Source organism: Bombus terrestris, chromosome 3 (assembly GCF_910591885.1).
Source record: "Bombus terrestris chromosome 3, iyBomTerr1.2, whole genome shotgun sequence".
Classification (NCBI taxonomy): Eukaryota; Metazoa; Arthropoda; class Insecta; order Hymenoptera; family Apidae; genus Bombus; species Bombus terrestris.
Genome location: NC_063271.1, coordinates 6,643,210 through 6,657,127, shown reverse-complemented (window position 1 = coordinate 6,657,127; position 13,918 = coordinate 6,643,210). Strand labels below are relative to the sequence as shown.

General features: G+C 30.5%; 2 protein-coding genes and 1 long non-coding RNA gene across 3 annotated transcripts; 2 read left to right on the top strand and 1 right to left on the bottom strand.

The window, feature by feature from the left end:
* Nucleotides 1-19: 19 nt before the first annotated feature.
* LOC100644595 (protein Pixie) lies at nt 20-3,593 on the top strand. Its single transcript, XM_012320512.3, has 9 exons — nt 20-152; nt 851-1,084; nt 1,214-1,429; nt 1,513-1,720; nt 1,841-2,027; nt 2,102-2,508; nt 2,626-2,938; nt 3,013-3,247; nt 3,326-3,593. The coding sequence occupies exons 2-9, from the start codon at nt 872-874 to the stop codon at nt 3,371-3,373; spliced, it is 1,827 nt and encodes a 608-aa protein (XP_012175902.1). The 5' UTR covers nt 20-152; nt 851-871; the 3' UTR covers nt 3,374-3,593.
* Nucleotides 3,594-5,033: 1,440 nt separating this feature from the next.
* Nucleotides 5,034-10,971, top strand: LOC100644713 (laccase-1). The gene is made up of 11 exons (XM_003394095.3): nt 5,034-5,194; nt 5,723-5,873; nt 7,382-7,484; nt 7,813-7,970; nt 8,248-8,515; nt 8,698-8,902; nt 9,087-9,268; nt 9,515-9,722; nt 9,972-10,175; nt 10,306-10,539; nt 10,716-10,971. Exons 1-11 carry the CDS (start codon nt 5,095-5,097, stop codon nt 10,895-10,897), a joined length of 1,995 nt encoding a protein of 664 aa, XP_003394143.1. The 5' UTR covers nt 5,034-5,094; the 3' UTR covers nt 10,898-10,971.
* Nucleotides 5,790-13,359, bottom strand: LOC125387201. Its single transcript, XR_007227766.1, has 2 exons — nt 12,980-13,359; nt 5,790-6,528 (listed from the first exon to the last, which is right to left on the bottom strand). It is a non-coding gene; the product is annotated as an uncharacterized LOC125387201 (long non-coding RNA).
* Between the last annotated feature and the right edge of the window lie 559 nt (nt 13,360-13,918).

The window sequence follows — 13,918 nt, the reverse complement described above, 5'->3', positions numbered from 1 at the left end:
GTTATTTAAGAAGATACATCTCTTATCGAGTACGTACTCTATATCATTTCTATATTCTATGATCGAAATAAGGGCATGTGGTGGTGTACGAGTGCGGAAGCTCCTTCGAAAAGGTTGTAAAGGAGTTTCCTCCACGTTTTTGGTTTTGACAGGTATACGTTCGTACAAGTCTATATTAAGTACTATGAAGTAATGGCCTAACACATACGAAAAAAATTATTTTGATTAATTATGTGGTATATTTATAAAATACTATTACATTAACATGTTTTATTATTAATTGCCTGAGGTTAGAAACTCGTGGTAGAACTGAGCATTGTATTTTCATGTATTTACACATTTTAACTAAATGCAAATATATGAAAATTATAATATAACATGTTTTTTTCATTACATTCTTTCATTTCATACAGCCCTAATTGAAAAAATGGTTACTCGTTTATGACGGAATATGAGCAGAACATATGTTGAAATATTTTCTATGTAGTTCAATTATTTAATAATATTCCTCTTTGAGAAAAATTTTGATTAAATAAATTCAATTATTTCAAAATATGATATGTTTAATAAAGTTCTACATTATTCTCAATCTAGTGTATATATTTTGATTGTTTGGATACATTCTTGTTAGAATATTCACATTTAAGTTGTAATTTCATTGTCAATTTGTTATGCAAATTTAATATTTCTTATTTAATAACCGCAATTACTTGTAATATTATAGTGATTATATTATTTAAAATTTTGTATTATGCGCATAATTTAGTATTCAAAAAGCAATAGAATTTAAAATTATGATAAATTTTAAATATTCCTTTGTTAAATTTAAATTCTATAATAACATTTTCAGGCAGGTAAATATTTTACCATCATGCCACCAAAAAAGTCAATGGAGGAAACTGATCGGTTGACTCGTATAGCTATTGTTAATTCTGATAAATGTAAACCAAAACGATGCAGACAAGAATGCAAAAGATCTTGTCCAGTAGTACGAATGGGAAAACTTTGTATAGAAGTTACTCCTAATAGTAAGATAGCATCAATATCTGAAGAACTGTGTATTGGATGTGGTATTTGTGTCAAGGTATAATAAGAAATGTTATAGAGAAATATTAGTGAATAATAGAGTACAATATTATTATATTAAATTAATAACAAGCAATTTAATATTTTAAAATTATAATAATATATATATATATATATGTATTTTTAGAAATGTCCATTCGAGGCAATATCTATTATTAATCTCCCTAGTAATTTAGAGAAAGAAACGACACATCGTTATTCAAAAAATTCGTTTAAACTGCACAGACTGCCTATTCCAAGACCTGGAGAAGTATTAGGTTTGGTTGGAACTAATGGAATTGGGAAATCAACTGCTCTTAAAATTTTGGCAGGCAAACAAAAGCCTAATTTAGGACGATTTTCAGTATGTATAATAATATATTTTCTTTGCATAATATACATTTTTTTTTTATAAGTTTATGGAATTTTCTTGTTTAATTAATATAGGATCCACCAGATTGGACAGAAATTTTAAGCCATTTTAGAGGTAGTGAATTGCAGAATTATTTTACCAAAATATTGGAAGATGATTTAAAAGCTCTTATCAAACCTCAGTATGTAGATCAAATTCCTAAAGCTGTAAAAGGCACTGTACAACAGCTTTTAGACAAAAAGGATGAGTGTAAAAATCAGATAGAAATTTGTAAAATGTTGGGTAAGTTAAAATTACTGTTAATAATTTATATTTTTAAGATATTTTAAGAACAGCGATAAAATAATAAAAATTAAGTGAATAAGCCAATTTTTAACAATGGAATTATTGAATTTCTTTTAGATTTAATGCACATACGTGATAGAGGTATTGATGCACTTTCTGGTGGAGAACTTCAACGTTTTGCATGTGCTATGGTATGCATTCAAAATGGAGACATTTTTATGTTTGACGAACCATCTTCATATTTAGATGTAAAGCAACGCCTCAATGCGGCTGTGACGATTCGATCTCTTATTCATCCCGATAAGTAAATAGTATAAATAATTTAAATAATATAATAAAAATGTACATATAATTTAAAATATCATTTCTATTTTTCAGGTTCATAATAGTAGTGGAACATGACTTATCAGTTTTAGACTATTTGTCTGATTTTATTTGTTGCCTTTATGGTGTTCCGGGAGCGTATGGTGTTGTTACTATGCCTTTCTCTGTTAGAGAAGGTATAAATATTTTCCTCGATGGTTTTGTGCCAACCGAAAATTTGAGATTCCGTGAGGAATCTCTTGTATTTAAAGTGGCAGAAAGTGCAACCGAGGAAGAAGTAAAACGCATGAATCATTACGAATATCCTGCGATGACGAAGACAATGGGTTCTTTTAAATTAAATGTTGAGAAGGGTCAATTTACAGATTCAGAAATTCTTGTGCTACTTGGTGAAAATGGAACGGGAAAAACAACATTCATCAGAATGTTGGCTGGTAATTTGCCACCTGATGACGGATCGGGTAAGTAAAGTCAGACTTACTTCAGTCAAGAAATTTTTCATATATTCGTTATGTATTAAATAAAAAAGTAAATGATTCAATTATTGATATTAAATGATTTAATTTTATTCTTTGTAGGAAGTATTCCCCAGTTACATATTAGTTACAAACCACAAAAAATTAGTCCCAAATCTCAAGGCATTGTACGGCAATTATTACATGAAAAAATTAGGGACGCTTATGTTCATCCTCAATTTGTAACGGACGTTATGAAACCGTTAAAAATAGATGATATTATGGATCAAGAAGTACAGAATCTCTCCGGAGGAGAATTACAACGAGTGGCTTTAGCTTTATGTCTTGGAAAGCCTGCCGATGTTTATTTAATCGATGAACCTTCTGCTTATCTGGATTCTGAGCAACGTTTAGTTGCAGCTAAAGTAATAAAACGGTAATTGAAAATTCTGGCTATTTGTATTAATCTGTATTATTAAAAAAAATAATCAAAATACGCGATTATTTTAGGTTTATTTTACATGCAAAGAAAACGGGATTCGTAGTAGAGCATGACTTTATCATGGCTACGTACTTGGCTGACCGTGTAATTGTATTTTCCGGTACTCCATCATTAGCGACTACAGCTCATAGTCCGCAATCTCTATTAAATGGAATGAACAGATTTTTAGAACTTTTAGGTATTACGTTCAGAAGAGATCCAAACAATTTCAGACCGAGGATTAATAAGAGTCAGTCCGTGAAAGTATGTTACTTTATTTTAGATATTACCTATTTTTTATGTTATCAATTTTCTCGTACATGTTTATTTTATTGTTAATAGGATTTGGAACAGAAGAAAGCTGGGCAATATTTCTTCCTCGAAGAATGAGATATGATCTCATCCACAAGTTGAATAGCAGCTAGTATAAGACACTGTTCAGAAGTTTTTGTAAATCTTTATATCTTTAAAAGCCGGGAATGGATTTCTTACAATATATTAAATATTAATGCCGCATATTTTGCATTGAATTGAAATATTATTCGTTTCGGCACATCACTATTGTCTATGCGATATTTATTTAAATAAATAATGGAGATTTTCCTATAAACATCTCGATATATTACAAATTTGATTTAAACAAATATACAACTGTATTTTTATATTGAATACGACGCCACAGACTTATTTATATCCATAAATATAAGTCAGTTTGCATTTTCAACTCGTTAAGTAAACAATATAATGCATTTTATGTATAAATAATTTATGTCCAATTATGTAAAAGAAATTAAGGGAGATTGAGCATCTCGTATATGTACATGTACATCTGCTATACAACATGAATTATAATACATCTGAAATATAAAAAAAGATAATGTGTTAATTATTTGACAAACCTTATGAATTTAATGTTTTTAAATTATACAATATGAAAGAAAAATTATGACTTTCATCCAAAGATAATATAAAGGTGCATTTTAAAACAATATTTCCTTTTAATCTAAATGCTTTGCATTGTTTTTTGAATTATCAGAATTAAGCAGAGAAGTAAAATATTTCTGATTTATAAATTAGAATTAAAAAATACTATCTTACGAAAATATAACACTTAATACTTTGATTAGGACATTAAGTCACCTTGAAGATGATATTTTTAACATGTTTATGCGTATACGACAAAATAGAAAGAGGGAAAATGTTTCGGACTTATCTAAGCAAACTCGACGTAATAAATCACTTATTATATACTTACCTATTACTTTAGTTATCTTTATACTACGTAGTGACATGTATTATTCATACTATCAATATGTATTTGTTATTATTCCAATTTTGGGTATAATAAGAAACAATAATTAGATGCCTTTATTTGCATAGTGGAACATCAATTACGTGTAAAAAGATAAACAAAACTTTGAAAAAAAAAAGAAAAAGATAAATAAGTTGTGTAAATGACAAATGGTAAGAATTAAGTATTACTTCATGTATTGTATATACAACAAAATTTCAGACGAAGAATATACGACTGACCGGATTTAATGTAAAATTTTATTGAACATGGAAGAATCCTTTTTAATGTTTTCTTCCATAATTGACATTATAACAATGTGATAAATTCTTGTTATATATGTTATATTATACCCTTGTTGTATTGTTTTATACAGCAGAATGTAATTTAAGTTGGATTTCTGCCAGATGTCTGGCACGTTTATAGTAGATATTTGAAACTAAAAATTTATTTTTTACGTTTAATTATAATAAAGCATTCTGTGGTAATTGTTTACACAGCATTGAGTTTGTTTCTTATCAGAATGTTTGTTACATATAATTCAAATATGTGGAATAGATTTTGCATTTATCCATTTTAGTGATGTCCTCGACATTGTATAATTTGAAGGAAGCCAGCACTAAAAAGCTTTCAAACGATAAACAAATTACAGAGTAATTAAAAGTAAATCGATACCCGGAAATGTAGATAAGCCGATAAGTTTTTAAAATGATTAAATTGCCGGTTTTTTTTTTCTATAAATTGAAGCTATTAGCGAAAAAAAATGTTAGTAGTAGTCAATTAAAAGAAGGCCCATAAAACGCCGGAATTTTAGTGGAAAATGACGCTTGTTAATTTCTTTAATATTCTTCAGAATGTGACAAAATTTTATGCATTTTGCATTCTTCTGCTGTTTCACGTGCAACTGTCATACAGTAACCGTAAGTGTACACAAATGTAATTTGTCTATTAAAAATTTGTCAAATTACTGCAAATTTCTTTATACAAAGTATATTATTAATGTATGTAATTTATACATATATGAATATGGATTCATTTGAAACGAGTAGCTCATAATATTTCTTAATTTAGTTTATTATGTTTTGTACGTCTCGGATTATTTTAAAGACACCGCTTATTCCAACTATATGCGTAGGAGATTCATTGTCAGCATACCAATCCCTGTTCGCATTTAATGATGGAATTAATGCTTGTGGATGAATTAATAATCATTTACTATATCTCTTTTTGTTGATACATGTATTTAATGTATGCATATTCTTACGCGAAACATTTATAATCTTATTTCTTAAATTTTTTGATAATAATACAAATTAAAAATTTCCGTATTATTCTTCGTATTATTGCTATTTAAATTATACCATTATACTTCACTTTGATTAGGATTGCTTGACGGATTTTATAATTTTACGATATCGTTTCTAATATATTGTTTTACTTGTGCGCAGCGTACTGGGGTTGGGCCGACGACTATGGTCCTAATTCTTCATCGATAGTACTTTCTTCGCCCGAAGAATGTGCACGAAATTGCACAGATATTGAAGAACCTAGAAATTGTTATTATTCCTTCAATATTGAATTCTATACAACAGTAGGACCGTACGTATTGATATACACACACACATATATATACTGAATAATATTTTAAGTTTGAATCATATATATAATATCTGACAGGAGATACACGTTAACACGTTTGTTGCCACGATAGTCATCAGTGAGCTACGTTTTATTAAACTTCGTAGAATGATTAAAATAACGTACATTTCATGAACCAAAAAATTGTCAACGACGCGAATGGTTTTGATAACAATTGTCAGAAAGACCTGAACAGATATAATATAATATTTTCCAAAAAATAAATGTTATGATATAGTATATTTCAATCTATTGCGATTTCCAGAATAAAATAAATAAAATCTGCATGGCAGTCAACGTGTTAATATATTCTTTTAAACCGCGAATATATATATTTTGTTACGCTTAATACAGTAACTATTCTATATATTACACGTATAATTATCATTCACAAAAATGTGTGTTCATAAAGTGTATTGCTAGATAGGACAAACACTTCTTATGGACGATAATATATACGTATACACGTATATATTTATATATATTTAATATACTATAATAATATACATACAATCGAAACTGTTCCTTTTGTATCTGAAACGCTTTTGAACCATCGCTCTATCGATATTTCGGTCTTTCTTCTGCCTTCCGTAATATTTACCTTTTCTGTAGCATCCTAAGTGAGAATTTCTTTATACTGAATTCTATAGAAATAAACATTAATAACAGTAAAATAACAGAAAAGAGATATTGGGTACATATCTCTTTATTAGTGCCAGACTTCTCAAAGAAGAATTTACTTCTTGAAATCTTTTGACGAATTAAGTGCAAAAATTAGTGAAAATTTAGTGCCCCGAGACATTGTTTTGAGACTGATATTGAAGTAAAAATGTTATTCGTTGGATTATTATAATAAAAACAATAAAGAACCGAGGTAAAAAGTAGACACTAAACGAAGGAAAAATATATCATAAAGTTAAATTAAATAATTGAATAATCGAATATAATACAACGAAATTGTAAACGTTTCGGTCAAGTATTTAGACAGTGGACGCGATCTTATTGATTTACACTACTCGTATAGAACTGGACAATCCATATTATCCATAATCGTTAGAAAAGTATGCTCAACAATTTGGACAATTACGAATGTAGATGTACCTATGTAAAACCTACGATGTAAAACGTCTTTAAGACACGCGTCCAGTTTAGGTTGTAAGACATTTAGATCTACGATGGAACGTGTTTAGGGCGTCGTGAGCTATCTGGGTTATTAGTTTCTTTAAAACTTTTGTTATAATTAAAGCATTGAAAGGGCGTTTGGTAAATATCATTAAATGAGAATTAGTAAAACTAAGATTAACGCGAAAGTAATTATTTTATGTAAGCTAACAATTTTTAAAGTTCTCGATATATATATTTGATTAAAGCGTGGAACTATGAAAATAGCTGCAGTAAAATAAGCTAGAAATAAAGATGCTCGTATATCTAAGTCGGCGATTAAATAAACTAAATATCAATATTTTCAGTGCTTGTAACGTGGAATCTCAAAGGTTCCAATGTATTTTAGGGGATGGATACGAAAAGACTTTGATACCTATCAATCGACAGTTACCAGGACCATTGATCAAGGTAAAAATCGTAATATGATAACGAACTGCGATTTCTCCTTTGTACTCTTCATATGATCCTGGTATTTTGAGCAGGATTTTACATAAATTTTTCAGCTTCTTCGCATATATCTGACATAAAAGTATTGTTAGATCCGATAACTATTCGACATTGTCTTTTCGTTAATTTCGACAAGTACGTGGGCATAAAGAAAATACAAAGGAGATGAAAATATAAAATGCACTTCTGTGATAGATCGTAATTTTTTTGAGAAAACACATGACTCGTGTTTCTTTTGATCGGTAATTGTAATGACATAATAAAATTTTACAATTGCCGTACTTTTCAGGTGTGTTTGAACGATCGCGTTATAGTAGACGTGCGGAATGCTGCCTCAGGAAATGAAGTCACGATACATTGGCACGGAATTTTCCAAAACGGTTTTCAATATTACGACGGTGTTCCTTATGTCACACAATGTCCGATTCCGTCTTCTTCGTCGTTTAGGTAAATACTATTTTAAAGTCTGTATTTTACTGTCTTTTCATGTTACCATAAATATCATGATGTCGTTTATTCGGTGTGCTATTTAACGATATATCACCCTTCATTTCTTTTGTCTATTATTATATAAAGGATTTGATTACGCGAACTGTTATTACGGTTTAATCCTTTTAGTTTAGTGCCCATTATAAAAGAAAACATTACACGTAAAATAAGCTTCTTATAAAATACCACGGTATGAAACTAAATGAAATACAAATTTTGTGATGTCCTGTTCTAGATATGACTTTATAGCGCAAAATTCGGGCACGCATTTCTACCATTCTCACATGTGGACACACATGCTAGATGGGCAATATGGTGGTCTTATTGTTAGAGATCCACCATCTAGAGATCCTCATTATCAATCATACGATATAGATGAAATTATCATATTCTTAAGTGATTGGATGCATGTGTTATCGCTAGAACGTTATCCTGGTTCGTATAGACGTGATCCAGGACAGGCTGCACAGAACATACTTATAAACGGTTTAGGAAATTGGACGGTAAACTATATGTATATCTTTACTGGAAAAATATTCTTTTGTATTATATTGTCTAAGGATCGCAAAGCTCATAGCATTAAGCGATTAAATGGTTGGATAGAAACGATTTCTTCGTTTCTGTTTGCTAATACTATTCGTTAGAAGCAGATTATTAATTATTAATAAATTATAATTGCTTTTAGGATCCAGTTACCGGTCGAACTACCAATTCACCGATAACAGAATATACCGTAAGGAGCGGAGAACGGCACAGAATACGGATGATTAATTCTTTCAGTACAGTATGCCTGGCGGAACTTAGAATCGAAGGACATCAATTAGTTATAATTGCTCAGGATGGTGCAAACGTGCAACCCAGAACAGTGGATAAAATAATCTCGTCTTCAGGTTTGATAAATTTCAACTTTCCCTTTCGAAATCGGCCGTTCAATTAGATTATTACGTTATTACGACTAAGAATATTTTCCATACGATAGAACTTTTTGTTGCATTAATACAGAATCGAGAGAAAGTTGCTTTATTATACCAGTTTACGTTTTATGTATTTAAAATAAGCATTCGAAATATACAGGTGAACGCGTCGATTTTATCCTAACTGCAAATCAAAGTGTTGATTCTTACTGGATACAAGTGCGTGGACTTGGTGAATGTAACGAAACTGGGGTACAGCAGTTAGCTATCTTAAAATACGAAGGTGGTCCTAATTGGCCTACAAGACCAAGTCCTACTTATAACGATACAATAGATGGTGTTGTAAGTATCAAAATATACTCTGCTTTGTTCATCTTAAATAAAAATTTACTTTCCCTGAGAAAGAAATGTAGCTTTAATTCTATTTTTAATTATTACTTTAATTATTAATTTGAACTACTTTAGCTTTTACAAATTTCTCAAACTAAAATCTTCCAATTATTTTTCAAATACTATTTGAGTGTATCTAACAACTGTAATACCTGATTCTTCCTTGATTTCTATTAATCGATGATTTCGATTTTTTAGATCTATAATCCGCTTAGTGGACAGGATTGCAATACAGACAACACAGAAAATGGAATTTGCGTGAACCAACTGGAAGCCTTCGAGACCGATGATGATCTCTTGAAAGTTGAGCCGGATGAGAGACACATATTACCTTTCTTCTTTTACAATTACACTCAGTATGGGGACAGAACACTATTTGTAGCAGACATGTATCGTAGCTATTTCAGTAAGTTGTATTTAATGCTTCTTTGAAAGTAACTAAGTATATGCATATGTATAAGTCCCCTTGTTCATTTTCTTATCATAGCAAATTATTTCTAACGCGCAAGAAATATTCATACGAAAATCAGCTTATTTGCATTCGGCTAAAAGAATAAAATTTTCTTCTTCCGTTTTATCCTTGTTTTTCATTTTTGTATTATTTATTTGTCGATATCTATCCCGTCTTACTAGTAAAACGTTTCTTTCGTTTCAGCTGCAAACGATTATTCTCAGCTTCTTTCTACGTTCGGTAATATATCGTACGAGACTCCAGCGGCGCCTCTGCTCACGCAACGTAGTTCTTACCAAACGGTATGCAAGAAAAATGTACAGAACGATTGCACGGAACCTTGCACATGTTCGCAAATTATTCATACAAGATTAAATAATGTCGTGGAGCTAGTAATATACGACGAAAGTATGTAGTATTTGTCTTTAGTACGAAACAAGATAAAAGAATGTTGATCTATTTAACAGACAAATCTTGTTTCATTGCGCAAAAAAGTATTGCAAATTCGATAATATTAAATAACAAAATTTTATTATAGTACCACTGGACGGCTTATATCATCCGTTCCATCTACACGGTTACGAATTTAGAGTGTTTAGTATGGGGGATTTTGGTGATAATAGAAATGTTTCGACAGCAGACATAGACGAAGTGATAGAGCAACACACGGAACGCCTTCAAAATGGAGAATATACGAACCCACCTGGTAAAGATACTGTTAAAATTCCAATGGGAGGATATGCAATTGTACGTTTCAAGGCGGATAATCCAGGTAAGTTATTCAATTATATACATACGTATCTCCGAAACAATTTTCGTCTTCTTCTTCATTTAAGAACATTTGTCTCGAATATTTGATTAATATTAATTAAATTCATTTATATCATATTTACAATACAGTAAGTACTTAAAATACTTCGGATGAAGATATAATATATTGCTTTATAGGGTGGTGGTTACTTCATTGTCACTTTACTTGGCATCACATTACTGGAATGGAACTGGTCATACACGTAGGGGACAGAGAAGATCTTCCACCGGTACCACTAAATTTCCCGGTATGCAACAATTGGAGACCTGCGTTGCACACTTTGAACGATTTTTATGGTTTTCGGTATCCCCAAGTTTAATTAATTCTTTGATCGTATTGTAACACGTGAAAAGTGATGAAACAAAAATATATTTTCAGAATCTATTACTCTTACTTACTCTTTTTTATTCTTCACGATATAATTCACAAATTACCTTTTTAAACAAATATTTACCTATCCTTTATCCTTTTAAAGGATTCTCCTTCTTGATATAAACGAAAATTATTTATAGTATAACGTAAAATTAATGTGACTTCTTAGCTTGAAATTTAAACATTAAATTAATTTGTATGGTGTTTATTACTTGCGCGCCTGGGGAAGTACAAAGGAGCGGATAAAAAACTTTCACGATTTTCTACCTTGAAGAAGAACTGCGTAACAAGTGCAGTTTCCTGCCGATATTGCCGCGTTTCCCACATCCAATATCCTACAGATAATAAATGCATTCACGCCATAATTTTATCAAACGATTTCGTAATTGGAAATATAACGACCTAATATATTTATAATATATATAGAAATAATATATCTCGGACAATTTAGTGGCTCTATTGGAGCGTGCGACAGCTGAAATTAATCTTAGCCAATACGGCGTCAAAGTAATTTATCAAGCTGTTAAAAATGCCCAGTTTTATATACGCGTAATTTTCGAACCAGTGAGTCCTGCGCATTAAAACTTACTTTTTACGTTGAAACACGTCGAGAACTACGACGTGTTTCAAAGAAAAGAAGAACGTGTAAAGAAAGAAGTCAATAATTTTGCGTCCCCTAACGAGTACTTGATCCTTTCGCTTGTGAAAAACATTTTCGAGGAGAAGACATAAGAAACGAGTGTGTTCTAAAAGACGTATCTGAGAATGTATTATTTCGTGTAATTAAAACTAAAATTACGGAATTGAAGTTCCTTAAACAGTGGCATTTTATAGTAATCATAACCTTAATTTGAGTAAATATCAGTAAACGGGGACCCAACTCCAATTAACTGTATGTTGTCAAGGATATTCTCCTTACAACCTACAATTTGGCCCCTTTTTTTTATTCCTTAGAGAGCTAATTTAAAAAATACGTTCTCTTTATACCTAATTACTATACCTAAAATATATGTATGCGATTGTGCACATGGACGTAGCCGACGCGATATGTCGGGTTTATCTTCCAATTTAAAAAAAAAAAAAAAAGAAAAAAACAGGCGCGTTACTCGCTAGTAAAAAGCGCAATACATTACAAATTCCTTTTTTTAAATTACTCGTTCACGTGTGGATTTGGTACTGGGTTGGATTAGATTTTTACGAACGAATGGACTGAACGAGCAGCGCGTACAGTGTTTCTAAAATCTTCTGGAGATTACTTAGGAGAATGTCTTTGACAACATACAGTTACTCGGATAATTGATCGAACTTCCTTTCAGATAGCATAACCTTTTCTTAAATTAATTAATTTAAATTGGGCCAAACGACTTGAGCATTTTTGAGAAATTGAAAAATCGATTAACGTTTCTGTAATCTACAAACGCTCGACAATGGTGAAAATCGCAATTTTTCATGATTTTCGGATTAAAACCTAAAGATCGTTGTAGCTTTTGATGCTTGTCTTTTGTTACCATATCGACCGATTTCGATGAAATTTTCAGCTGACGTACATCTCCAAAATGCGTTGTTGAATTTTTTTTCGATTGCAACTTTTTCAAAATATTTTTGACGCTTCACCTGGTAAACTAGTCCTTCTAACTAGTCAACAAAACTCGACTCGTTCGATCCAATTTTAAAAAGCTTACTTCGTTTGAGAGGGTGCTTGAACAATTATATGAGTAACAATTATATGAGTATAATGGGGTTGGATCTCCTCTTGTCGATACTAAACAAAGTAGGGAAAGATTAGCTAAATTTGCGAACACTTAAGAGATGTTGTCTTATCGTTTCATATATTTTATATTATCGTTGAAAAATGTGTAAATAAATTATAGACAATAGCATTACGCTGTTTGCCTTGTTTACTGCCTATCAATTATTAATAATAATTATAAGTTAAATCCTTTTCTGTCCTTAACAAGATATTGGCATCGAGCAAAGGGATAAATACGTGGTAAATACTTATATTATACCGTGATAAATATCTACTTACTTATGTTGTATACTGTTTGTATGCACATATATCTAGATATACATACTTATATGCCTTCTCTACTTTCACGCAATCGGCTGTCACAGAACTCCCAGGAAATGAACAATAAGTTGGAGCGCCTTATATATGTATTGCATACGCCGTGCGTAGGATATTTTTATTTTTGGAAATAATATGTTTGGGAAAATAGAAAGACGGAGGTATTTTTTAGTTATTAACGAAAATCGATGATAATACATTATTTGCTACTTACTGTTATTTTAGTTATCTTCATGTTATATATTAGCACACATTAAACATAATCTGAACATAATTTTCTAATTTAACATAATCTTCGAAATGAAACATCAATGTCGCCTAGAAGATTTGAAACTATGAAATGAAAAATAAAATAGTAATAAATATGTAGTATATATACAACGAATAGGAATGAAATTATAAGCGATATTATATGTCAGGAAATATTAAAGATTAAGTGTATATTATTAATCGAGTTCCAGTATGAAATCATTATCTGTACAGCAAGAATTAAATATTATTTCGTATGTGACAAAATTTCAAACTGATCAAATGAGACAACTAACTGAATTTAAGATAACATCTTATTGAACGTTGAAAGATCCTTTCTAATTGTTTCTCTTCCCGTTGATATTATAATATTAAGATGAATCGTTGATGATCATAAACATGTATTTTTATGAGAAGCACAGAATTCTTGAAAAGAAATCAACATAATCAGATCTGTATACGCAACAAGATGGCAATTAAAAGTCTATTTATTACGTAGAATTCTAATAAAACATTTTATGGCAATTGTTTATACAGCATTTAGTTTGTTTCTTATCAGAATGTTTATTACATGCAATTCAAATATGTGGATTAGATACTGTATTCATCCACTTAAGTGATGCCCTCGACGTCGTATAATTGGGAGAAACC

What these genes read in the sequence shown, in the direction of transcription:
- LOC100644595 (XM_012320512.3), top strand. Translation starts at nt 872, where the DNA reads ATGCCACCAAAAAAGTCAATGGAGGAAACTGATCGGTTGACTCGTATA. An exon ending in GATGTGGTATTTGTGTCAAG is followed by an intron (nt 1,085 to 1,213) that starts GTATAATAAGAA and finishes ATGTATTTTTAG; the next exon opens with AAATGTCCATTCGAGGCAAT. An exon ending in GCAGCTAAAGTAATAAAACG is followed by an intron (nt 2,939 to 3,012) that starts GTAATTGAAAAT and finishes CGATTATTTTAG; the next exon opens with GTTTATTTTACATGCAAAGA.
- LOC100644713 (XM_003394095.3), top strand. Translation starts at nt 5,095, where the DNA reads ATGACGCTTGTTAATTTCTTTAATATTCTTCAGAATGTGACAAAATTT. An exon ending in TAAAATAATCTCGTCTTCAG is followed by an intron (nt 8,903 to 9,086) that starts GTTTGATAAATT and finishes CGAAATATACAG; the next exon opens with GTGAACGCGTCGATTTTATC. An exon ending in ACGATACAATAGATGGTGTT is followed by an intron (nt 9,269 to 9,514) that starts GTAAGTATCAAA and finishes TCGATTTTTTAG; the next exon opens with ATCTATAATCCGCTTAGTGG.